This window comes from Conger conger, chromosome 12, assembly GCF_963514075.1.
Source record: "Conger conger chromosome 12, fConCon1.1, whole genome shotgun sequence".
Lineage (NCBI taxonomy): Eukaryota > Metazoa > Chordata > Actinopteri > Anguilliformes > Congridae > Conger > Conger conger.
In genome coordinates, this window is record NC_083771.1 from 24123781 (window position 1) to 24148223 (window position 24443).

At 43.9% G+C, this 24443-nt stretch overlaps 1 protein-coding gene across 1 annotated transcript; it reads left to right on the forward strand.

The window, feature by feature from the left end:
* The first annotated feature begins 75 nt into the window (after nucleotides 1–75).
* Nucleotides 76–22484, forward strand: galt (galactose-1-phosphate uridylyltransferase). The gene is made up of 11 exons (XM_061262499.1): nucleotides 76–216; nucleotides 1656–1825; nucleotides 2825–2900; nucleotides 4318–4366; nucleotides 5281–5410; nucleotides 8321–8377; nucleotides 8764–8886; nucleotides 13339–13471; nucleotides 14127–14210; nucleotides 18449–18603; nucleotides 21850–22484. The coding sequence occupies exons 1-11, from the start codon at nucleotides 174–176 to the stop codon at nucleotides 21937–21939; spliced, it is 1110 nt and encodes a 369-aa protein (XP_061118483.1). The 5' UTR covers nucleotides 76–173; the 3' UTR covers nucleotides 21940–22484.
* The last annotated feature ends 1959 nt before the right edge of the window (nucleotides 22485–24443 follow it).

Below are 24443 nucleotides of genomic sequence, written 5' to 3' on the forward strand. Positions count from 1 at the left end.
GACATCGAGGCTGCAGTCATGTCACGCAGATTTCAGGAAGTATGCGCGAAGTCTGTGCAGATTCTGCATATTGACTGGGCCGCTGATTGGCTGTGCGCAGATTCGTATCTGCGTTAACCGTAAACGCAAGTGACGTGAACGTAGCAAGTAGTCAGGAGTTGTTTAGCGTGTAGATGGCAACTGCAGCGGATAATCAAAATAATTTTGATCCAGGAGGTTTGTTTGCCCCCCCCCCCCTGTCATATTCTATCTCTGTTTAGTTAAACCAGTAAACTAGATAACCGTATTCATAGCATGCTTCTGCTCTCGGTGAAGATTTTCTAACGTTTGCCAACGTAAGGTTGGCCAGGCATGGGATGTAATATGAATATTAGGTAGATTAACTCAGATTCAAGTAGCATATAACGTTAGCGATCACACTTGTTACTATTATAAATGCAATTCCCAATCTGTTTGCCATGTATCGTCTTTAGGACGTGTTTACAGTTGGGTGACTTGCACTACACACAACCTTTGCTTTGGCAAGTCAGTTTGTAAGCTTGTATCGTAGATACGTTGGAAATGTTAGTTATGACAATGGATATGCCTAACTCATGAGCGGAGCGTGTATGCAGCTTACTACACACATGTTAATAAAGGCTTAAAACACATTTAAAGTGCATCCTCGCAGCCGAGTCGTCATCACGTGATCGCTACCTAGTTCACACAATTGTTATTCAGTAAAAGTGGTGAATTCAGTAAGTTAGCCGTGTCGTTTTGAAAATAAAAATGTGTTGACTCGACACTCTTAGTGTTGATGGTACTAGTGACATCTGGTTCGTAGGGATCACACGTTTCATTCATTGGAAACAACCTCCCTGACTCAATTCGCTTCGTTCGTTTAATTTGCCTAACTTTACATGATTATCGCTGAACACGCCACAAGGAAGGGCAGGAGGAGATCGGATGAGGAAACTAGAACGGACATCCTAATTCGCTGAAATAAGCGTAAACTGCCCTCTATGTTTGGGACAACGACCTTTTTCATTTGGCTCTGTTCTCCACAATTTTAGATTCGCAATCAAACAATTCACATGTGGTTAAAGTGCAGATTCACAGTCTTTATTAAAGTGTATTTTTAATACATTGTACATTTCATGTAGCTTTTAATAAATAGCCCCCCATGTCAGGGCACCACAACGTTTGGGACAAATGGCGTCAGAAGTATTTCTGAGTTAAGTGTGTTCAGTTGCTTCGTTTGTGACAGCTTTCAGTATCATGTTTTATTTCACCGCTTTTTATTGCTTTTGGAGTCTGTTATGGGCATTGTCAACATGAGGACCATAGTGCGATTGAAAGTCAAGGAAGCCATTATGAAGCTGAAAATACGAAGAGAAAATGTCCAATACATCGGCAAAACAACAGGCCTGCCAAAATAAACTGCCCATAACATGATAAGCAGTGTGTTCTCTTTGGTCAGAGCTCTAATGAGCAGTGTGTTCTCTTTGGTAAGAGCCCTAATGAGCATTGTGTTCTCTGGTCAGAGCCCAAATGAGCAGTGTGTTCTCTTTGGTCAGAGCTCTAATGAGCAGTGTGTTCTCTTTGGTCAGAACCCTAATGAGCAGTGTGTTCTCTTTGGTCAGAGCTCTAATGAGCAGTGTGTTCTCTTTGGTCAGAGCATCAGCACATGCGCTATAACCCCCTGCGCGGCTCCTGGGTTCTGGTGTCGGCTCATCGTATGAGGAGGCCCTGGAAAGGCCAGGTGGAGAAGCAGTCTGAGGACGAAGTCCCCCGACACGACCCCACAAACCCCCTCTGTCCTGGGAATCAGAGGGCCAACGGGGAGGTGAGACCTCCACCTCTGTACGCATCGTTTCACTCTTTCATTTTGTACAGGAGATAAAACAAGGCTTTCCAAATCCTAATTAGTTTTATACTGCGTGTGTGCCTCCCCGAATGTGATTTATGAGAGCCGAGAAGATTAGTATTCTCCTCAAGAGAACTATGATTGCTGTCAATTAACACTGCGATGCAGGCACTTTAGAATCTGGTGAGTTTATTGACTGGAATCAAAGCAGCTGACCGACCTATCAGACTGTGGAAGTCTTAATCAGGACTTCTCAGTCGGAGGATTATAATACAGATCGGAGTAAATAATAATGCTAAATATTGAATTCAGCACTTCATTAAAGTTCTGCTGTGTTCACTTCATACTCTGAGAAGGACATTGGGGATTTCTATAATTTACTCAGAAGATGAAATAAAACAAAACATTTATTCCTTGACTTAATTATGTCTGCATTTTAAAACTTTACCCTGCCTATAAAACTGTGGTTTGCTCATTTTGCTGCAAATGTAAACTAAAATGAATTCTTCCATATAGTCAATGGTGTGAATTTCTAAATAACATGGTATCGTGAAGTATTGCAATTATAAATGTCTGTCTGTCTATTTTTGCAAAACTAAGAACAGGCGTGTAGTACTGTGCAGTATGTATTTGAACAGTTGGTACAGTTGGACGGTTAGCTTCTCAGCTGCGTCTGAATAGTTAGGTGTATTCAGTCCCATCCTTAGTGCAGATATATATAACAGATGTATAAAAGCTTTCAGTACCTAGCCTTGGTTCGCTTTGGATAAAAGCATCAGCTAAACTATAAAGTAAAGATTCTTGGTTTTTGATTTCCTTTGGAGTTTATCATTGGTGTTTGTCAACATTATGCCCAGAGTTGTGCCAATGACAGTCAAGGGAGCCATTATGAGCCAGAGCAATCGGAAAAAAACAGTCAATGACATTGGCCAAACCAAAATAAACCTCTGTTCATCTCCTGCGTGTCTCCTGCCCCAGGTGAACCCTGAGTATGACAGCACTTTCCTGTTTGATAATGACTTCCCTGCTCTCCAACCAGACTCCCCAGATCCTGGTGAGTCTTTGGTCATTACATTACATTTTCATTTAGCAGACACTATTATCCAAAGGGACATACAAAACAAAACATCAAGATCATGCAACAAACAACCAAACACGCCAGATAAGGTACAATTCATATAGGATTGGTTGCCATGACCATATGTCCAGTACACGAGGTAGATAGGCCAAATTTGTAACTACCATACCAAGACAACTACAACTTGAGGAACTACAGTACCGAGACAAATACAAAGACAAAAGTCCTAGATTAAGGTATAAAATACAAGAAGAAAAATAGACAGGTTAAAAACAAGTGACAATAGGTTAGGGAACTCCTGCAGAGTAGTTAAGGGGCAGTGTGAAGAAATGAGTCTTCAGACTGGTGGAAAATGGGCGGTGAGGGAGCAGTTCTTATGGGGATGGGGAGGTTGTTCCACCACTGGGGATCTGGGGTGGAGACGCTCCGCAGTCGGGACAAGCGAGAGCCATTCACTCAGCCGGGAGTATGAGCAGGCCGGCCTGTGGCAGCAGAGTGGAGTAGTCGAGCTGGTGTGGAGGTCAGAATGATGTCCACAAAAAAACATCCAGTGAACAGCAGTTCTGCGGGCAGAAATGCCTTGTTAATGATAGAGGTCAGAGGAGAATGACCAGACTGGTCAAAGCTGACAGGAAGGTGACAGTAACGCAAATAAGCACACCTTACAACAGTGGTATGCAGAAGAGCATCTCCGAACACACAACGTGTCAAACCTCTAAGTCGATAGGCTACAGGAACAGAAGCAGCGTTAATGAGTCAAAAAATTAAAGTTTTATAAATACCTAATAAAGTGCTCACTGAGTGTATATGAGACAAATGTAGCATTTGTCTCCCTCTTCGAAATAAATAAGGAAAGGAGACACCGAAAGAGTTCACTCAAACTTTTAGCTTATTGCAGAACCGTGAAGCTAGCCCAAGGGCAGCTCTCTGAAATGTTCAAAGGATCACTGGAACCTAGGCTGTGTCCAAAACATCCTCCTAACTACTGTGTTGTCAAAGTATTTGCTGTTTACTGAGCATGCTTCATGCTGTTTAGTGTTGTTTTTTTTGTATGCAATGGGCAGACGGACTTCTAACGGCCAAGAGAGTAAATGCAGCAACAAACACCCTCAACACTGTTTATCCCTCCCCCTTCTCTGTGAACGTGCTGATTTTGAAACGCCCCTCCCCCCGTGCCATTGGCTGTGGCAATTCAAACCACTTTTCAACCAATGAGCTTGAATTATTGTACAGCTATACAATGTTGAGCGTCGGTCCATCAACTGTATTGAAACCCGAATTTAAGGACTATAAACACAGGCAGAGGGTGAGTCAACATGTCAGTGAGCCTTTTTCAATGATAGGAAGGGATTTACAATGGTCTTTTGACAATCTTACCTATTTTACCTTTAAGGTGCCGGGAATCACGCCCTTTTCCAGACCAAAGCTGCCAGAGGTGTTTGGTGAGTGCAAACTCATGTTCATTTTACAGCCGAATGCAGGATGCAGGCAGTGATTAGAACAGGAAAATTATTTGGGAATGATTTCTAAAAAGGAGACCGTTTGTACTGGATTTGTCCTTTCTTATACTGAACAGATATGGGGAAAAGTAGACCTTTGCACATATGGGAGAAGGTAATCATTTGCACATATGGGAGAAAGTAGACATGAGCACGTATGGGAGAAAGTAGACATGAGCATGTATGGGAGAAAGTAGACATTTGCACATATGGGAGAATGTAGACATTTGCACGTATGGGAGAAAGTAGACCTTTGCACGTATGGGAGAAAGTAGACCTTTGCACATATAAGGGAAGGTAGACATTCGCACGTATGGGAGAAAGTAGACATTTGCACATATAGAAGAACGTAGACATTTGCACATATGGGAAAACTATCTCTTATTCCAGGTGCCAGACAGAACAGGACTGACAGTGCTGTAGGCTTTGGCGAACACAGATATTTTCTGGGTTCCATCTGTTGTCAAACTGTCATCACACTGTAGAAAGCATCAGATGAGGTGTCAAAAATTTAAACCTAAGATTTTTCTGCACAACCATATCTTTGTTTTTTTTCAGCAGTGCTCTGTTAGAAGTTGGGCCTTTGTAAGAAAAAGTGCTCTCAATAAGTTTTTGATTCTCTGCAAGGAAGCACCAACATGTGCTTTTTCTGACGATTTTATTGAAATAGACTTCCAGTTGATTAGACTAAGCTAGGGATAATCTCCCCTGGAGCTATGCGGGGTTAAGGGCACACAGCTGCACTGATCCTATTGTGGCTTGAACCACCAGCCTTCCAGGCCCCAGTCATGTACCTTAGCCACTAGGACCCAGCTGTGTGCTTCCATCAAGCATCACGTTCCCCGGTTGTGTTTCAGCAAGGTGATGTGTTTCCATCCCTGGTCTGACATCACCCTCCCACTGATGGAGCTCAGTGACATCAGAAAAGTGATTGACAAGTGGGCGGAGCTGATCGAGGAGCTGGGTGGGACCTACCCGTGGGTGCAGGTAATTATAGAGCAAGCTGCTGATAGGGCCAGTTATCAAATGAAAAAAAATCCCCCCTGGATCAGTGTGGGGTTAAGGGCCTTGCTCAAGGGCCCAACAGCTGTGCGGATTTTATCGTGGCTACGATGGGACTTGAACCAGCAAGCTTCCAGGTTCAGTCATGCACATTAGCCGCTGAGCTAATGGCTGCCGTCCTTAATTCTGAGGACTCCTGATCAGCTTAGGTCACAGATCATCAACTCTGGCCCTCAAATCCCGTTCCAGCCCTGGTTTTCTTTTGTCCTGGGTAATTAGTGCTACTGATCAGCCAGACTGTCTACACACCTGACTTCCAGGTAAAGGGAGGGTGGAAAACCAGCAGTTCTCAGTCCTCGAGGACCGTGAGTTGCTGCTCCCTGGCTTAGGTTATGTTTCCTCTTCCTCCGTCCTTGCTTCCTTTCCTTGCATCCTCCAATGGGTGAAGCTCAGGAGTGAGGCGAGGACTCGCGGAACTTAAGTGAGGAGTGAAAGAATAAGCGATTGGAATGAGCCCTGTGTGTAAGTTCTTCAGCAGTAACAGGTATCTTAATGAGGGCTTGGACCCATGATCCCTAGATGCATTCTGCTGATTTCCCACCAGAGGTCTCTCTCTCTCCATCACACTCAGATGAATACGGACAACTCATGTAGATCCCCCCCCCAAAGAAACACTTAATAAAATCATTTTATTTGCACGTCTGATTTAATTGTTGACTGCACTCTCAAGATAATGACACATAATGATAAGTGTTGCAAGACTGTGCGATATTGGAAGACAGTTTTCATCATGTAGGCATTTAACACACAAAGCTGAAACTGCAAGCGCAGATCTGGAGGGGAGGTATCTCATCTGCTAAGAGCTGGCAGAGAATACCTCATATCTATACAGCAGCCAGTAATTACATATTGCATAATTAATTAATTACTCAGTTTTGTTAGCTACCATCAGTGTTCAACATTAGTGTTTCAACTCATCAAATAACTGAACATGACTTGATGTGCAGTTTCGCATAAATTAAACAGACTTAAGCTTCTATAGCACTGTTCCTTAAGTGTTTCAACACATCTGCCTACACAGATTAGGATATGTAAAAAGCATATGAATTTTTCATTGGTATCGATGCACACGATTAATTTCTGTATCTGAATAAAAATGGAAAAGGTCAGAACACAAGTCAAAGTCAGTATCAGGAGTTATCAGGAATAATGGCATTTTCTTCAGGTTGGCTTGTCAGATGTATGAAATGAAATGGGTTTGGTTTGAATGTGTGTACGGATCTCTTAGTGATTACTTTGTTTGATTGATCCATCAGTCTAGATGACATCCTTCATCATTCTGCTTAGTATCCTCCGGTGTTTGCCTGTCCTTCCTTTTACAGAATTGATTGTTTTCAATCAAAATGTGTTTTATGTAAAAAGAGGACATGGGAAAATCAATTCAGTTTGACAACAAAAATACCATCTGATCTATCCAGAATTCTTAAATCTTAATGATGTCCCTAAACGTATCTATTACCAGGGTTTTATTTGTATACACAATATTTACTCTTGCGTTGGACTTTTATTGGGATGTTAAGAGACCATAGTTTCTGAACATGTATTGTATTTTTTATGTAGCACTGGCTATAACCAAACAAACAAACTGATAAAAGGAAAAAAATGAAAAAACTGCAGAAAAAGTGTAATCCAAGAAAGACTGGCATAGTAGAATGTGGGTTAAATTTTTCTATACAAGGATAATATTTATGACATTTTATAAGAAAATGCGTATGTTGCTGTTAATGTTGATTTTGGAATCCCAGGTGATTTACTCGGTAGGGCTTCAATGAGTCTGTTGAGGGGCTGAACTTTTTATTCTGAAGTAACTCCATGCCTTCTAAAGTATCCAACTGCAGTGGCTGTTCTGTCTGATGTTAACAGCCATAGGTTCCTCTAAACAGTTGTCTAAGGACTTTAGAATGAAGATCGTTTGTTTCCATCAATAATGAAAAGGCTACAAAAACTCTCTCAATGTTTCAAACTACCAAATTTCCACTGTCAGAAAGATTATTATAAAATGGAAGATAAATGGAACAGTTGAAGTCAAGGCAAGGTCTGTCTGGAAGACCAAGAAACATTTCAGATAGAGTGGCCCCAGACTTGGTGAGAAATGCTCAGAAGAACCCACTCATCACTGCAAAGGAGCTGCAAAAAGATTAGCAAACACTGGTGTAGCTGTTCACAGGACAACAATACAACATACCTTAAACAACAAAGACCTACATGGCAGTTAGGAACAAGTTAGGAGTTGCCAGAAAGAACAACCTCAAAACAAAATTAAGGGTCTGAAGTATGCAAAAGAAAACATTGAGAAGCCTGAAGCCTTTTGGAACAATGTGCTTTGGACTGACAAAACCAAAATTAAACCATTTGGCTACCACCAAAGAAGGTATGGTTGGATAAAAAAGGGTGAAGCCTTTGTAGGGAAGAACACCTTGGCAACTGTGAAGCATGGAGGTGGATCCATTATGCTTTGGGGTTGTGAGGCAGCTGGGGGCACAGGAAATAGTATGGATTCCACCAAATATCAAGAAATTCTAGAGGTTAATGTTAAGGTAGAGGCAATAGAGACTATAACATACATTATGCCCTGTCTTCAGAGACTGTAACACACGTTATGCCCTGTCTTTAGAGACTATAACATACATTATGCCCTGTCTTTAGAGACTAAAGCACATGTTATGCCCTGTCTTTAGAGACTATAACACACGTTATGCCCTGTCTTTAGAGACTATAATGCAAGTTATGCCCTGTCTTTAGAGTCTATAACACACGTTATGCCCTGTTCTTAGAGACTATAACGTAAGTTATGCCCTGTCTTTAGACTGTACCTCTTCTCTGCCTTTCTTTCAGATATTTGAGAATAAAGGAGCCATGATGGGATGTTCAAACCCTCACCCTCACTGCCAGGTATTGGACACTCCTTCTAGAAGGTTCCAACTGTGTTTTACACCATAACTGCTTTCGGAAATGGACCCAGCACCTCAGTGTGGATTGACTGCACAGTTCATAAATTTCAGGACCAGTCTGGGACTACATAGAATGCACCCTTTGTCTGGAACCAACAACATTCAATAGCTGTCCGCCATTATCGATAGTCGATAATGATGCTCAATAAATTCTGTATTAAGTGAACTATGTTATGGTAGATTAGACTCACATTTGTGACCAGGCATAACATTTAACTTCCATTCGACTATGGTCAGTTTCCTGGCCTAAGAACCCAAAGAAATATCTGAATTGGCTCCAGTGTGAACCTCTCACCTCTCAGTCCTGTTCTTCTTCTGGTCTTTCAGGTCTGGGCGAGCAGCTTTCTCCCGAATGAACCAAGCCTTTCTGCCCGTTTCCAGAGGGAGTACCTCAAGGAGCACGGAGAGGTCATGCTGGTGCAGTATGCCAAGATGGAGGCGGAGAGACAGGTACGGTAACAGGGAGGACTCAGATGGCTAACTTCTCAGTTTCATTAGCATCTGTTAGCCCTTTCAGTCCCAGGTCCAATATGAAGGGGTATTGGGTTTGGTTTGAGAAAATTGAGAATGTCCAAAATGTACAAAATAAATGTCCACAAATTTCCACAAACAACCCCATCACCCCACCTACACAAGCTTTAGCAGTGCCGAACAGTGCCCTTTAGCCGTGACGATATTGGCCGTGACTACATATGTAGCCTACATTCTCATTCTCATTCTCTTGAAGAGACACAAAATTATTATTATTTTTAGTTTTTTCTCCCTAAAAGATTTCAGGTGACCCCCACCCTCAAATCAAGTGATCCCAGTTTGGGAGGCGCTGCTGTAGCGTGTCATGCATTGTAGGTGGTGTTCATCTCATTTGTACTTACACTGGCATTTTTTTCATAAACTAAGCAGTCTGATTTAAGTAGGCTGGCAAACCAACTGCACAGAAAATGATTTATATTATAATTAATTTTATTAAGTTCATTAAGTTTCTTATTGTTCATTAAGTACGTAATAAATATCTGCCTCCCTCAGGGACAGACAGTGTTGTAATTAACACTGCAAACCAAGGAAGCAGGATGACACAGGGCTTGCAACAAAGCCAAAATCTAACCCAAGATGAAGAGAGGTGTTGAAAGCAGGTGTTTATGGGATATATTACCCTCCACACTATCAGATCTTAATTTTTATTAACATCTTAATCAGGTTAATACTTAATTAGACTGATACTATCCTTTTAAGAACAGGAGATGGTGTTGTAGAAGAGTGTGTGCTTGACTGTAGCCCTCTCTCGTAGCACAGGGCCCTGCGCAGTGTCACCTGATCCTCTCCGTCTCCTCTGAGCCTGGGGTGACGTGCACCTGTCAGCGGAATGCGCTTTTCCATCCATCATTCCTCAGGTTAACCGCCATTATCCGGCTCCTGTGCACAGGGCTGTCCTTGGAATTCTATTAGGACTGCGCTCCTGTCTCGTATCTGGACTGACACGCTTGATCAGCGATTAACACGCAATGGGGTTAAGTGCTTAAAATGGCCTGGCCTTCTTAAACACAAATTCCTCCTTCACACCGGAAGCCTACTGCAGAGCCCTCGAGATAACTGCATTCTGAAGGCTTGGCTAAATCTTTTTTAACAAGCAAGACCTAAAGCTGGACCTAAAACTGGAATGGTGTTAATGCTCAAATTTCAGCTGTTTCCTTTTCTGTGGGTACATTTAGAAGCTGATTCTAGGGATGTCTGCTCCCGGCAGACCCCTGTGTGTCTGAGCAGCCCTATTAAGGACCACACTGCTCACCCCAGTTGGGGAAAGGTCTAGAAAAGGTGACGTAAACATTGCCCACTCAGACTCTCCTGGATGGGATACCGTGCCCATCAGGACATTCCGTTTAGCGGTTGAATACAAAAAAAGCAAAATATATTCCTACGACTTGCAACATGGAACATCAGGACCCTCTTGGACTCTAGCCGCAACACTGACAAGCCCGTTCGAAGGACTGTGCTGATCGCGGCAGAGCTGAAGCGCTACAACATTGACATTGCTGCTTTAAGCGAGAGCAGACTCCTGGGTGAAGGGTCAATCAAGGAAGAGGGAGAGGGCTACACCTTCTTCTGGAAAGGTTACCCCACAGGAGGACAACACCTGCATGGTGTGAGCCTGGCCATCAAGAACTGCCTCCTGCCAAATCTCACTGAGACACCGACTGGCATAAGTGAAAGGCTTATGTCACTCCGCATCCCCCTTGTCGGAAAGCAATATGCCACCCTCTTCAGTGCTTACACACCCACCCTTCCATCAGAAGAGGATGTGAAAGACACGGCATCGGCTATACCAATGCAAATGGTTTAAGACTCCTAAGTCTCTGTACTGAATACAATCTCACGATTACCAACACCATATTCCAGATATAAAATAAATACAAAACCTCTTGGGTGCACCCCGGTCCAAGCACTGGCACCATCTGGATTACATCATTGTCAGGCACTCGGATCTGAGGGATGTCCACATCACACGAGCCATGAGAGGGGCGGAGTGCTGGATGGACCATCGGATGATCATGGCCAAGCTCATAATGAGGATCTGCCCAGTAGTATGCCTCAGAAAGTCCACCAAAAAAAGGCTGCACTGTGCCCGGCTGCAGGAAACAGACGCATGCAACAGCTTCCGCTGTTCCCTAGCTAACCAGCTGGAGAACATTGAGTCTCTCCTGGGCATGGAGGGGACGACCAATGACAAGGAGAGAGGTACAGCATGCCCTGAGGCACATTAAAAACCAGTGGTGGGTACGCAAGGCACAGCAAATACAATCCTTTGCAGACAGGTATGACATGCACAACTTTTATGATGCAGTAAAGGCCACTTATGGTCCAAGAACCTACACTGTCTGCCCCCTTAGAACTGCAGATGAATCCTCCCTCATTAAGGATCAAGCTATGATTGTCCAGAGATGGGGGGAGCTTTTTGAGGCTCTCTTAAACCAGCCAGCCGCAGTTGACATCTCAGTTCTGGAAGAGCTCCCAACCCTACCCACCATCCAGAGCCTGGACCTTCCACCTTCCTTCTCAAAGGTACATGCTGCCATAAGGGCACTGAAAAACAATAAATTCCCAGGACCTGACTCCATCCCTGCTGAGATCCTGAGATCTCTGCACCAGAACAATCCACCTCTTCATCTCCCTAGTATAGCTGGAAGAAAGCATCCCCCATCAATGAAAGGATGCAAATATTGTTGCCATTTATAAAAACAAGGGGGACAAATCCATCTATGGAAACAGCCAGGGCATAGCACTTCTTTCTGTTGCTGGCAAAGTTCTGGCAAAAATCATGCTCCACAGGCTTATCAATACCATCACTGAAGACCTGCTACCAGAATCCCAGTGTGGGATGCACAGTGGACATGATTTTCACCTCCCGGCAGCTGCAGGAAAAATGTCGTGAACAAAAACAAGATCTGTTCATGGCCTTTGTGGATCTCTCCAAGGCATTTGACACCGTACATTGTGACCTCCTGTGGAAAGTCCTACTGCACTATGGCTGCTTAGTGAAGTTTGCCAATATCCTGCGGCAGTTCCATGATGGAATGATGGCCAAGGTTACAGTAGGTGGACTGGAATCTGCCCTTTTTGGAGTAGGTACCGGTGTGAGACAGGGATGCGTTCTCACTCTGGCCCTCTTTAACATCTTCCTCCTATGTGTAACGACACTTCTGCACAAGGAAATGGAAGATGGAAGTGCGGTGACCCTGGACTTCAGACTGGATGGGAACCTCTTCAACATCAGGAGGCTCCAAGCTACAACAAAGCTCCAGTCTGTAAGCATACTGGAGCTCCAGTATGCTGATGACTGTGCCCTTGTGGCGCACACACCAGAAGCCCTGCAGGCCACTCTTGCAGCTGCTGCGAGAGCATACAGCAGAATGGGACTGTCTGTTAACACCTCAAAAACAGAAGTCCTCTGCCAGTGGTCATCAGAACCCCCAAAGAAACCAACTCCGTTGCAGATTCCCAACTCACCATCGTTCCACACTTCAAATACCTTGGAAGCATCCTCTCAGAAGACTGCGGCATTGATCAGGACATCCAAAACCGGATCAAGCAGGTCTCATCCTCCTTTGGGCGGCTGAGTAAAAGAGTTTATAACAACAGCAATCTTCATCTACACACCAGAGTTGCAGTTTACAAGGCAATGTGCATTTCCTCTTCTATACGGCTGTGAGACATGGACCATCTACACCCGCCATCTAAAGATGCTTGAGTAATTCCACATAAAGTGCCTCCAACGCATCTTAAAAGTGACCTGGCAGGATTGTGTTCCGCCCTCTGTGATCCTTCAGAGAACCAGCTGCAGGAGCATAGAGGCCACCATCATGCACCACCAACTGAGATGGCTTGGCCATGTTATCCGGATGCCAGCCAGCCGCCTGCCGCGCAGGACCCTGTATGGCCAGCTCCACCTAGGCCGTTGTTCTGCAGGGGGTCAAAAAAAGAGGCTGAAGGACCAACCTAAAGAAGTGTGGAATAAAGCCTACTTCCTTGGAAGCTGCCGCTGTAGATCGCTCCTCCTCCCGTGGAGTCTGTCAACAAGGAGTATAGCTGGCTGAGGAGCACAGAATTAAACATCGTCTGGCAAGAAGCCAGAGGAGAAAGGCATCCATGGCACCTGTCCCATCGGGTCAGGCTTTCACTTGCCCTGACTGTAGCAGACAGTGTGCATCCCGCATTGGACTATACAGCCATCAAAGGACCCACAAACAGTAGTGGAGGTCATCATCGCACACGATGGACTACCTTAACGTAACGTGGGTGTGCCTCAGGAGTGTGAGGTTCTGGTGTGTCCTCAGGAGTGTGTGGGTGTGTCCTCAGGAGTGTGTGGTTCTGGTGTGTCCTCAGGGGTGTGTGGTTTTGGTGTGTCCTCAGGAGCGTGTGGTGGTGGAGAATGATGACTGGATAGTTGTGGTGCCATACTGGGCCACCTGGCCATTCCAGACGCTGCTGCTTCCCCGAAGGCACGTTCTGCGACTGCCTGACCTCAGCGCGAGAGAGAGGGAGGGTAAGGCCCGAACATGCCCCTGAAAACACACCGTCTGCCAGGGTCTGTTACTGTGAGCATCTAGACCCTCACAGCACTCGCCCTGTTGATGTGTTCAACATAGATTATAGAGTACTAAGAACAGAATGCAGCCTTGAACAAGATGTTCTAACACTGTGTTTGTCAGGCTATTTGAAGTTGTTTCTCCATTTCTGAGCTTGTGTTGGGAGTTTTTAATGCTGGATGTCCTGTGTGGATTCCTAGCATGGAGTCAGTGCATCCACCCCAGTCCCCCATTCACAGATACGGCCAAAAGTGTGGCTTAAAAGACCAGCCTCGGCACCTATTATTGTCTGCTCTCCAAAAATGTCATCTTTGCACTTACCGACTGCATTTGTCCCTGTGCCAGCCTGTCTCTTCAACCAATGTGACCCACAGAAGTCTTGAATTCAGGCTGCTGTGCTGTTTGTGGAAACCACTGACAGTACGGCGTGTATCTGTCTGCATAATGATTAAGTGATGGATTCATTCAATTTGCCAGTTTTCTTGGCCCCATACTATACCATAAGTTACAGACAATAGAATTAATTGAATGATAATGAATGCTTACAAGACACAGAATAGTACCACATTAAATTCAGTCGTGTAGTTGACATGGATTTTCTTTATTTTGCAGGACTGGCATCCATAATGAAAAGGCTGCTGACCAAATATGACAACCTATTTGAGATCTCCTTCCCCTACTCTATGGGCTGGCATGGTAAGGGAACTATGGGGTGGCTGTGGGGTTTGCCAGGGGACCAGTTTCTCTGGACACAGGGTGTAAAGGAAGAGGGTCTGGCTGTTGAATCGTTCAGCTCCATTTCTGTTCAGATGTAATTGTATAGCGCTTTTTACAGAAGACTCTCACAAAGACACTTTAAAGGGCAGTAGAAGCGCAACACCAGACCTGAACCCCCATTGGACAGAAACACCTGTCAGGGCGGCCGATGCTGGAGTAAATTCGGGTGAACAAAGGCTGGACGGATACGGTTCAAAAATCTAATTTTGCGGAATAATATTGTGACAAGTGTGATGAAATCTTTGAAACAACTTGCAAGTCTGATTTAGGCATGACGAGTCTCAGCGTGTTGCCAATTTGTTAAAAACACTTAAAATGTCCCAGTTTCCACAGTTTGGTCTTAGAGAGCCGCCTGAATCAGAAAAAAACGGTTTTGGTCACATGGGCACTCATAATGACAAATTTCAACATGGACGGTGCCTTCTTGTATTCTGGTTAGGCCTACTTCACTTTTTATAAATAAAAGAACATGACACATATTATTTAAAATACAAAATTAAATGAAATTGACAAAATTGACAAAATACACTATGTGACGTTGTAGGCACTTCTTTTTTATTTAATGTTCGTATTCCAATTTTCCTTCACGTTTTAACTGAATTTCAGTGCATTAGCATAGCTGGCACATTGAGTCATGCTTAATCTGCTCTACCCCCGTATCCTTCATCTCTGTAGTGGTGCAGGCTTTGAAGTTTGAGAAGTGAGGGAGAGGTGAAGAGACAATGCCGTCTCTATAATGGCTGTTATTCAGTGTCCCTCTCAGGGTAATATTAATCTGCAGTGTTATGCGGTATTCCACATTTGCTCTTTTTTTCCCTGGGTAACCATGCAGTCTTTTTTTGCATATTGTATTTCTTCACATAGATTGCACAATTTTTGGAATGTTTAATGTCAACACATTTTATCATTGATATTCTCATTTCATTTGAATTTAAGTGTGTTTTGTCTTTAGCATTTCATGATTTGGGGACCTTCTTGGTCAATTGCAAAAATGTGTATTTATGACACGATGTTTGCATAAAAATTCTCCTTTTCTAGTGTACTAGAAATGGGAGATTTTATGAACATATCCTTCAAAATATGAATTTGAAAGGGCTATTGTTATTACTATTCAAAGTAGTACTAAAAGATTTCAAGTGCAGGACTGCCGTCTTCATTGGCTAAGCTTATGTTATGTAAGATTCATTACATTCCAGTTTTTTCGCTGATGCCTTTATCCAAAGGGACTTGCATTTGATTAGACGAAGCAGGAGCTAAAGGGCCAAACAATTTTGGGGAACTTACTCTGGGGCTTGAACCACCAACCATATGGGTCCCAGTCAAGCACCTTAGCCACTAGGCTATTGGTTGTCCTGGCGGTTTTCTATGTCTGCAATATGTACTGGGTGGTTTTGGAGGAAGGGACAAACACAGTTACAGGATGCTCTTCATCAGAAATCATCACATTCTGTAAAGACCTGGCATGTACCCGTTTTCATGGAGGCAAAGATGCGAACCATGAAGGTATCTTATAGGGGTCTGTAGGTTTGTGCCCAGAGTATGGCTCTCCCAGTGCACAGGACACGACTGTGTGGAATAATGACTCTGGACTGATCCTGATGGATTTCTTTCTCCTTGTACTTCCTGTGTGGCACTGGCTAGTTGAGACCTCATTGCTCACACTGTATAGAGAATGTTGATTTGTAGGATTGAAGTGTCTTTTAAGATGATGTCAATAGGTGGACATGTGTCGCTTTCCGATTATAGTAGTGCTGGTAATGGAGCTTCGGAATCAGGCTCAGCAAATCCATTAGAACTCATTTCCAGAGGAAATAGATTTTGATGTTCAGCGTGTACACTTCTCTAGACTGGTTTCTTTAATGCATTGCAACACATTTTCATTCAGTTTCATTTAGAACTAAAAACAAATTGGGAATAATAAAAAATACATATTTCCCCACAGAGTATTCCAGGGGATTAGCTGAACCTTGGCTGGGATATGGACCTGAGCAGACAAGGCACGCAACCAGGGTTCAATCACACAAATGCCACATTACCACTGCCCATCAAAACCCAGCATCACTGCCCAGCATCACAACCCAGCATCACAACCTAGCAGCACAACCCAGCAGCACAACCTAGCATCACAACCCAGCAGCCTGCCCAAACACCACATTACCACTGCCCGTCACAACCCAGGCTGCAGTAACAACAGTGAAAGTGTGATATTCAATCTCCACCCTGGTGTCTGATCTACAGTAGCTGTGCAGTGAATGTGTGATATTCCATCTCCACCCTGGTGTCTGATCTACAGTAGTTGTGCAGTGAATGTGTGATCTCTTTGTTTGAGAAAATTGACAAAGCTGAGAAAGCAGTCATTTTGATTGCTTGAAAAGGTATAAGGTTGAGAGTGATGTCATTTTGCAGTAGTTACGCTTGAGTGCCAGATTTGGTTAATCTATATCAAGCTGTATAATATATTATGTAAAATTGTTGATGAACAATTACTTTGGTCCCAGCACATTGGCATGGATATGGGTACACTCTTGTTCTGTGGTTTCTCTCCGTAGAGGCCCTCTTCTGTCATACATTGTGGCTAGCCAGTTAAGATTACTTGTGTTGGAGTTAATTGCTACAATGTTTGTTCACTTAGCCTCCTGCAATTGTTCTGCTGTCTCTGTAACTGGCTAGCTGTGATTACAGCTTGATTGCTAGCATGTCAAACATAACAGTTCTTGATTGCTATGAACAATTTCTGTAATTAAGTTTTGTTAGCTGGCTTACCAGCTAACGTTAGCTTTTCCGTGCGTAGGCCATATTAATGTAGCTGATGTAACAGTGAAGTGTCGCCAAATGGTCCTGTAGCTAGCCTTCACATGCAACATTTCGTCAGACAGTCTCACTGCACCTCCCCGTAACTCGCTACACGTCATTGCTCTGCGTTTACTGGTGTATACCCTGATCCTTCACGTTCAGGTACCCAGTGCACATACTCCTCTGGTGCCAAAAGCCCTATAGTCCAATATGACCGCCTCCGTGAATTGGCTTCTCACACCATTGAGCGGCCCCCATAGGAATCCATGGGACCAGAAAGGGGAGGCTGTCTCCAGTTATGTATATATATGTCAATGCACTGTACATACTCTCTTGTGTTTTGGTTTCTCTCTGTAGGGGCCCTGTACATATGCTCTTGTCCTGTGGTTTCTCTCTATAGAGGCTGTCGCAACAAATTCTGTTGCCCTTGCAAAACTTATCCCCTCTGGGGTCACATTTCCAGTTCCTTCTCTGCAATGACGTCAGTCATATTTGTTAACTGCTGTGTGTATAGGCTCTGCATTGGCTAGCTAGCGATGCTTTTGTAAATATGTAGTGCTTCATATGTAATATCTTGATTATTTATATACATTGAATCATGATATAGTCTGAGATAGAAAGATCCCTAGCTAGCTAGGAATAAAAAACAGCGATGGCTTATCTTCCTAGTTAGCAAGCGATCTATCTGTCGAAAGACTAGGAACTAGGAAGATTAGCTGTCTCGCAAGCTAGCTATTTATTATTTTGCTACCTAGGGAGCTAACATAAATATATATACCTAACATTAGATGTCCTCCTTATTTACTTAGTTACATTGATTTATTGCTGAATGATTTGCTATCCGATGAGCACTAGTTCTCTATCGCTATCCTAAACTGTAGGGACAATGGCTATTTTTATGTGTCGCTAACTTACATACACCAGACTAAATAAACCGCACGCATCAGGGGAATGTATTTTATAGATCGCATCATAGCAACCAACAGATAAAGCTTGGTAACCACGCTGTCGACTTGATGCTAACTTACGCATGATGGGAACTTAACCGGAAACCGGAAATATGACCCTGGAGGGGATAAGTTTTGCAAGAGGGATATAATTTATTGTGACAAGGCCCTGTACATATGCTCTTGTTCTGTAGTTTCTCTCTATAGAGGCCCTGTACATACTCTCTTGTTCTGTGGTTTCTCTCTATAGAGGCCCTGTACATGCACTCTTGTTCTCTGGTTTCTCTCCGTAGAGGCCCTGTACATGCGCTCTTGTGCTCTGGTTTCTCTCCGTAGAGGCCCAGTACATGCGCTCTTGCTCTCTGGTTTCTCCCCGTAGAGGCTCTGTACATATGCTCTTGTTCTCTGGTTTCGCAGGGGCGCCCACCGGGGCCTTCCTACAGGAAGACATGGGGCACTGGCAGCTCCATGCCCACTACTACCCTCCCCTGCTCCGGTCCGCTGCCGTGCGCAAGTTCATGGTGGGGTACGAGATGCTGGCGCTGGAGCAGAGGGACCTCACACCTGAGCAGGTATCTCTGGCTTCGACATGCATAAGATTCTTCTTCTCCCTCTCTCTATCCTTCTCTCTCTCCCTCCCTCACAAGCCTCCATTTGTGATTATAGGCCGGTAAAGTACTTGGTATACTAAACAGAGATTTTAAGGAAAGGGAAAAAACTCCCAGACCAGCGATGTCTTTGAATAGCTGTTTCCTCTTCTTTATGCATCCCACTAGTTCGCCTCGCGTTCTGGGCCAGCTTTTTACCTGTGTCAAAATTAAATGGAAATGAACATTGAATGAGCAACTCTTGCATGCAACCTTCATCAAGAAGTTCAATTTCAGATGGAAATTGCCTACTAAAGCACACCAACAAGTAGGGAAATTGATTGCCTGAAATGACCGTGATGCAGTGAAAATAACTGTTCAGTGGGATAGCGGCTGATTAAATTGGCGGTCACTATACCAGAACAGTTACTATGGTGCGTCTTAAAGGCACAGTACATGAAACAACCTTGTCTGACTGAGCCGTTGGACAACATGGATTTTTCAGATGCAGGGTCAGTGTCAGAAAAGCTTCTTCTTTTCGGAAGTAGTGAAGGTATTTAATAAAAAATATCAAGATTCTGGACTAAATGTTGGAAAACAAACTCTGTGAAAATACTGTCAATCCAGTTTTACTACTTGCAGACTGCATGCAGAATGTGAATAAGAAACATTAAACATATGCGCATACCTACGTCGCATCCTTAACTCCTCCAATAATATTCCATCATGCATTGGGTTGTGTAATAATGCGGGACAGACCGGAATGCCTCTAATTATGGCAGACACTATACACAAGATCTTGATCGAGTTTGTTTCACTCTGCACTACACTAAATTTAGTGTAGTCTGCTAAATGTAGTGCGTGCAAGGATTCCTAAACACATCCACGTGATGAGACGCTCTATTGTTCTACCAAAGCAGTGAAGGTCCAAGTGATGCACTGTATGGTCACACACAGTTTTGGGCAAGGCGAACGCAGAGAATCCCCTGGATACCGCTGCTCATATGGAGCCGGTGCCAAACGGAGTCTGAAGTGAGGAACCGGAGTGACTTTGTGCTGTTGGCACCTCGCCTCTGGGCGGTATCCGTCGCAGGTGAGCAGTTGGCACCAGATGGTTGAGGAGGAGGTGGACCGTAATGTGGCACGCGCCCCGTTGCACGCGTGTGGCCGAGATTTCACGGGCATCTGTCAGGTCGTCAGTGAGACGGCGGAAAATGATGTTCAGCACTATACCATTAAAACCAGCACGAGATACGGATGGCTGGGGTAGTCCAATGAAATCCCATGTTAAAGAGAGCCGGACCAGTCATACGAGAACACTTACATTTTCCATATCACTGATACTTCTTAAACGATTGCCATTACTAAATTAAACAGGGAAATGTCCTTTGGATTTAATCTATTTAGACACGGCTCTCCTCTGTAGTTTAAGCCCGTAAGTTTTTGCTTCTGCTTCCTTAGTATGCGGTTGCATACTAATTTGCATTTGTTGTTTGTTGTTTGTAATGTTGTTCTTACTCTTGATGTTGTTTTTCCCGAAGGCATTGACCCTTTTCGTTCGGCTCATTGTCATGCTTGCTGTGTTAGCACGGGGCAGCCATTTTGTGTCGCGTTTCTGTGTCACTGCTTTGTCTATCAGGCGTAAGCTAACGTACACCCACTTCTCATCCTGTTGAAATAAGTGTGAGGTGAATGGGGGCACAGTTAATTAGCAATAACCTTTTTAGTGTATCATTTCAAACATTAAAATTAGGATGAAGGATGTCAAACCAAGGGTACCAATCAAACCAAGCAATCAGGGGTCAAAGCTGCTATGAGCCGGGTGCGATGCTCCTACATCACATCACTCAGGGAGTGCCAGCTTGATGTGAAATCCACAGTGATTCTAAAGTTTCATTAATTTAAGTTAATGTAAAAATAACTTGGTGAGATATCTTTGCAATGTACACCAAGCGCTGTAAGCAATGAGGTTCACATTATGCTTGAACACAAAGGGCCTGTGGCCACTGCCCTTTTTTGTCTTGTTTTCCTCAGGGAGAGCACCGCAGCTGCCGTCTGTTTTCAGAGCACTCCGCCTTGTTTGTGCGGCCGCCTCAAGTTCAAAATAGTTCAGCTCTTCAGAAAGGCCCAGCGCTCATCAAAGTCACTTTTCATGAGCCGACCAATCACATCACATCACATCACATTACATCACATGTCATTTGGCTTTTATCCAAAGTGACTTACAGTTGATTAGACTAAGCAGGAGACAATCCTCCCCTAGAGCAATGCAGGGTTAAGGGCCTTGCTCAAGGGCCCAACGGCTGTGTGGATCTTATTGTGGCTACACCGGGGATCAAACCATCGACCTTGCGTGTCCCAGTCATATACCTTAATCACTACGCTACAGGCCGCCCAGCTTGATGGGGGCGGATGGGGCGGGACTTAAACACCCTTATGACCCTAAATGTTACCCTAACGACAGCTTTGTAAAATTGTTTCAAATACGACTGCAAGAATATGGAGGAGAAGCTTGTTTTAGCCCTGTCAGTGTATCTGGAGCAATACGACATGTCAAATCCAAACTACCATGACAATGAGAGGAAGGTGAACTTGTGTGAGCACATCGGCAGGATATTGCAGTGCCAGTACTAGGGCTAGCATCCTTCCATTCGCTCAACTCATGTCGAAAAAAGATGAATAAATAAACAAACAAACAAACAACAACCAGCAATATCTTCCATAATGGACAGACGGTATATGTTAGAATGTTTAGGAGAGATGTTGTTATAGATGCATAGCCCACACACAGCGCTTTTTTTCAGGCGTATCGTCCCAGCATTTCCCAGCACTGCCACCGCTTTTCTGCCAGAAAAGAAGCATAGTGGACACTAATTTTCCCAAAACTTCATATGTAGGGTATTTGTATTGCCTTTAGTGAACTTTCCCTTCATTTCTGCAGGAGGAAACGCGGCTGTTTGGCAGTCTGTCAGTTCTGTGATGTCTGTGCAGATTACTCACACTCTTTTGACCTATACCCGGAGGATTTGCACAAAGAATCCTAACTTCACTTTGGATTAATCTTCCCGCTGCATATTTCATATTTCACATGATTTTGTGCATGGTAGTGGCCACTCCTGCCTATGTGCTTGGAGGCGTGTGGGAGGCTGGGAACTGTGTTTCATTGTGTTTTATCGTGTTTCATCGTGTTTCATCGTGTTCCCACCAAACCCCTGCTCTGTCGGTTCACAGGCAGCTCAGCGATTGAGAAGCCTGCCGGAGGACCACTACAAGGCCAGCGGAAGGAGAGAAGAAGGGATGTGTGGAAGAAAGGGAGAGTGAGCTGAGATTACCTGCCGTGAAAGCTTCCACACAGGTCCCTGAGGCTAGCTCCGGTATGATAACTGTCATAATGAGATTACCCCGCAAATGATGAAGATACAGACTAATGAGGAACGTTGTGCATTCTGCCATTTGCCTATTGATTTATTGTGAGTAAATGAGTTTCCATGGACGTACATCTAGAAGGGAAGGTTTTCCTGTGGTGCCTTGTATGGGTGAGGGTGTTTGACATCCATGTAAATGAGCTGTGTAATTACCATGTTTCCCTGGGGACATTCTCGAGAGGAACATCCAGGGCCTGTTCAGAGCAGCCGGTGGGGTGAGAGGGATTTTCAGTAAATTAGATAATCGCTGTGCAAGACACATTTTGGAAGGACGACATGGTGTGAGCCACGCCTCGGCACACACTGATTATCAGCAAAGAAACAAAATGGTTGAACCGTGTGGTTGAATTTATTTCATATTTTTCACGAGCAAAATAAAAAAAGACAATGTTGTGCACTCAATTTATATATTAGTACAATAAAATCAACAATATAAAATAACGGATGTGTCTCTCTCTCTGTAGCCTAATAAGTGCTTGGGCATGTATCTTTTATATGTGCTTGGCAGGCTTTTCATTGGAGCCTGTCTTTGCTTACCAACATTGCCTATAAAATGTGTCACAAATGCTTGGCTGTCGAGCTACAGTCAAATCTTTTTTCCCCCTCTGCACTTGAATAATCACATTTCCTCTCCTCACAATAGGCCCCGCTGTTTAACATGAACAGTCAACCTCATGCTTCCATTCAGTTTTTCATCTGTCATGTAAACAAATAAAGCTGCTTGGTTTTAGTTTGGCATGATGCGTGAATATGTCACAATATGTCTGTTTTATCCCCAATGTATTAATCCGGTCAGAAGGCCTTGAGGAAGGGAGAATGTGTTTTTCTTCTCCAAATTGGAAAAGCCCAGTTGGCCCACTGTTTGATGCCACCTCTGCTATCAGTTTTGGGGAGTGCTGTTAAACTCAGGCTGGCCTCCTGCATGTGTCATGTCAGCTGTTTTCACACCTCAGCCACAGGAATAGACCTGAGATGGAAAAGGCACTTCATGCTCAGCTTGACCAATTAAAAATGTTGCCACCTGACTGACCAGCAGGGATCAGTGATGAGTCAGTGACTAAATCCAATCCGCACACTGGATGAGTCAGTGACTAAATCCAATCCGCACACTGGATGAGTCAGTGACTAAATACAATCCACACACTGAATGAGTCAGTGACTGAGTCCCATTCAAACACTGGAAGTGTGAGTGACTGAATCGAATCCTCAATGAACCAGTAGCCTACAGACTGGGAATCTCTCGGCTGATGGGTCACTGACCATACTGTTGACCATTGTGGGAAGCCAGCGGGTGTAGTTTGGAACATCTCAGTAGATTGAAAATAGAAAGAAACGTATAGCAGTGTGCTTTGAATTAAATGTGTCCTAATGTGCTAGAAGTCAAAGAAAACCATGAGGTATTGATAGTTGTTATGACTATGGTTTCTACTGCTTTATGATAGAATAGCGGCATCTCTTGGTGGTACGTTTTTACTCTAATAATGCAAGGACAATAAATTATGATTGGTGACAGTGTTCTAGCAAAGATCTGGTCTTTAGGTCTATAGAGTTTCAATAGCAGGGATGGGGTCAGTCAGTTTTAAGGAACTAAACGGGTTGATTGAAAATTACCTATTGGGCATTTTGAGCATGTTTAAAATAATGAGATCATCATACAGATAGTTTAGTACTTACCCCCTTAGGTATCACCCCTTTTCTTAACACAAGCTTGAAAATTACATAACTAAAATAAAATGGCTACTATTCTTGAAGCCTTTTGTCTATAGGCATAATCCTGGTGTCTTCTGAAAGGTTACTCTTTGGGATTTGTCAGAATTAATCTTAAGTATTACTAAATTGTAGTTACAGAAGCCCCAACACAGTGGAAATGGAAGATTTTTTTTTCTCACTGAAAGGGTTTTGTTTTTCAGTGAATACAGATTATTGTAGCGGTGCTTAGAAACACAATGGAGCCACTGCCAAACACTGTGCAAATACCCTTTCAAACTTCATGACAATATCAGCAAAAATGAGCATTCTGCATTGTTTTTTCCAAGTTATGTCTAGCCAGTTTCCCAAAAAGGACATTTGGAGACTCCAAAAGGACACATGGAAAGTAAATGATATTATGGGTCTTATCCATCCATCCATCCATTATCCTAACCCGCTTATCTGAACAGGGTTGCAGGGGGGCTGGAGCCTATCCCAGGCAGGAATACACCCTGGACAGGTCGCCAGTCCATCGCAGGGCACACATACCATTTGCTCACACACTCATACCTACGGGCAGTTTAGACTCTCCAATCAGCCTAACCTGCATGTCTTTGGACTGTGGGAGGAAACCGGAGTACCCAGAGGAAACCCACGCAGACACGGGGAGAACATGCAAACTCACACGCACACAGAGAGGCTCCGGCCGAC